Raw genomic sequence first — 3,000 nt, 5'->3', positions numbered from 1 at the left:
TGGAGAAAGAGGGAGAGAGAGAAAAGGAGAGAGAAAGAAAGAGAGAAAGAAAGAGAGTTAGAGAGAAAGATAAAAAGGAAACTTTAGTTAATGCGAGAGAAGGCTCAGGTTGTAACAACTAGAGAAATGTCCCCTAATTACAATGACCTTGCTAGTAACAGACAAAAAAAACACCAAGCCCTCATTGAACCACAAACAATCTGGCCTATCTGTTCCCTACACCTGGCCCTCCTGTTCCCTAACATCTCCTCACCTGGCCCTCCTGTTGCCTAACATCTCCTCACCTGGCCTTCTCTCTATTCTCCATAGAGAACCCCCTTTCTTTTTATCCATCACTCCTTCTATTTATTCGACATATCCATCCTTCCTTCTCCTGAACTCCTTCTCCTGAACTTCTCAAAGGTATTTTAGCACGAAACAACATTGTCTTCCTCATTAAGATGTCGGTGAAAAAGCCCCAAAGCATGAAATTACCCAGGAGCCTCCCTTTCCAAATAACCTGGTTTGCAAACAAATGATCCGATCAGAAGCAGTAAAACGCAGATTATTAAAATAATAGGAAAAATTTAAATTTACATCCACAGAACAATTCAGCACAAGGGCCGCACAATTACTCCCTCCTCCCCTCCCTCCTCCTCCTCTCCCTCCTCTCCCTCCTACCCTCCCTCCCTCCTCCCCTCCCTCCTCCCCTCCCTCCTCCCCTCCCTCCTCCCTCCTCCTCTCCCTCCTCCCCTGTTCATTCTACCTCTCCGCTTTCATCCTTTCCTGTCACTGTGTCCATCTGTTCTTTGGAGAAGAGGAATTTGAGGAAGGAACTGCCTGTAAAATCATGACACAAGTCTTTTTTATAATTAGAGAGCTGAGCCTCTCTTACTCTGTCTCTTTTTTTCTGATAACATAACAGTCCTAACTTCACATAACAGTAACAACTAACTCCGATGCTGAAAAAAATGTAGAGGCATGGAAGAGGGAGGAGAGACAGAGGAAGGGGGGAGGAGAGACAGAGGAAGGGGGGAGGAGAGAGAGAGTTGGAGAGACAGAGGAAGGGGGGAGGAGAGAGAGAGTTGGAGAGAGGGACGAAGGGAATGAGAAGAGGAGCTCCACCCTGTCTGAGTTATGACCTCAATTAGCATCTCCAGCAGCCACTTTGCAGAGCTGGCCACCCGGGCACACCTCCATCACACCTCCAGAACATGGAGCAATCAGGGAGATTTACCGGGCTCGGAGGCCCACCTCCAGCTCCCCTGGCTGGGGCAGAGCAGCGGTCCCCAGCCCCCGGCCTCCCTACAGGCCCTCTGGGCCCCATGGAGCAGCAGCTGAATGGCAGCATTAAGCAGAGCAGAGGGGGAGCCATGAGGGCATGACAGGGAGCAGCCTGCTGTAATGAAGGAGCACACAGTCACAGAGCTCATTATACTGAGACAGAGAGACGAGACGACTCAGATGAACTCTTGACCCTGGTGGAGTCAGCTTTATCTTACAGCTGCGGACCCCCCCCCCACACACACACACACACACACACAATGTGGAGTGATCTGGAGACAGTAAATGCTCCACTGGAGAGTTGGTTACTGGTGACTGAGGCCTGCTGGATCACAGCACACTCCGTGTACAGTTGCAGCTCAAGCAGCTGTTTATCTTGTTACTGCTTACACTGCAGCACATCACTGCATGTGTGTGTGTGCGTGTGTGTGTGTGCATGTGTGTGTGTGTGCATGCATGCATGTGTATGTGAGAATGCATGTGTGCATGACAAAGGAGGAGCACTAGGGCACACACCAGTTCCAGGAGACTGTGGTCCAGCACACACCAGGGGCCTCATCACCAGGGGCCTCATCACCAGGATCCTCATTACCAGGGGCTTCATCACCAGGGGCCTCATCACCAGGGGCCTCATCACCAGGATCCTCATCACCAGGGGCCTCATCACCAGGGGCCTCATCACCAGGGGCCTCATCACCAGGGGCCTCATCACCTGGGGCCTCATCACCTGGAGCCTCATCACCAGGGGCCTCATCACCAGGGGCCTCATCACCAGAGGCCTCATCACCAGGGGCCTCATCACCAGGGGCCTCATCACCTGGGGCCTCATCACCTGGAGCCTCATCACCTGGGGCCTCATCACCAGGGGCCTCATCACCAGGGGCCTCATCACCAGGGGCCTCATCACCTGGAGCCTCATCACCTGGGGCCTCATCACCAGGGGCCTCATCACCAGGGGCCTCATCACCAGGGGCCTCATTACCAGGGGCTTCATCACTAGAGGCCTCATCACCAGGGACCTCATTACCAGGGGCCTCATCACCAGGGGCCTCATCACCAGAGGCCTCATCACCAGAGGCCTCATCACCTGGGGCCTCATCACCTGGAGCCTCATCACCTGGGGCCTCATCACCTGGGGCCTCATCACCAGGGGCCTCATCACCAGGGGCCTCATTACCAGGGGCTTCATCACTAGAGGCCTCATCACCAGGGGCCTCATCACCAGGGGCCTCATCACCAGGGGCCTCATCACCAGAGGCCTCATCACCAGAGGCCTCATCACCTGGGGCCTCATCACCTGGAGCCTCATCACCTGGGGCCTCATCACCTGGGGCCTCATCACCAGGGGCCTCATCACCAGGGGCCTCATTACCAGGGGCTTCATCACTAGAGGCCTCATCACCAGGGGCCTCATTACCAGGGGCCTCATCACCAGGGGCCTCATCACCAGGGGCCTCATCACCAGGGGCCTCATCACCAGGGGCCTCATCACCTGCACTGTGCACAGCCTCCTCTCCAGCTCTCTTAATGTCTCTCCCTCCATCACTACCCAGTCTGTGTATCAGTAGTCAGCCCAGCTTTACATGCTCAGGGGAGATTTCAACAAAAGAATGGAGGGAAAAAGGAGAGGCGACAACTCTGTTATCAGAATCAAATATTAGGAAAAAAAAACTCAAGTGTGTGAGACATTAATCACAGTGTTCACCTAGTGGGCAGCCATATGGCTGTGCAGCCCTC

The 3,000-nt window shown here is 53.9% G+C and overlaps 1 protein-coding gene across 1 annotated transcript; it reads right to left on the bottom strand.

Annotated features, from left to right (window-relative positions):
* Window positions 1-1,216: 1,216 nt before the first annotated feature.
* Window positions 1,217-2,677, bottom strand: LOC134016718 (uncharacterized; the record flags this gene model as incomplete). Its single annotated transcript, XM_062456036.1, has 4 exons — window positions 2,501-2,677; window positions 2,223-2,395; window positions 1,780-1,922; window positions 1,217-1,378 (listed from the first exon to the last, which is right to left on the bottom strand). Coding segments are annotated over exons 1-4 (655 nt in total), but the record flags the coding sequence as incomplete, so codon positions are not given.
* Window positions 2,678-3,000: the final 323 nt, after the last annotated feature.

The sequence above is a fragment of the Osmerus eperlanus genome, unplaced genomic scaffold (genome assembly GCF_963692335.1).
Source record: "Osmerus eperlanus unplaced genomic scaffold, fOsmEpe2.1 SCAFFOLD_933, whole genome shotgun sequence".
NCBI lineage: Eukaryota > Metazoa > Chordata > Actinopteri > Osmeriformes > Osmeridae > Osmerus > Osmerus eperlanus.
The sequence above is the reverse complement of the archived record's forward strand: the minus strand, read 5'-3'. Positions and strand labels throughout refer to the sequence as shown.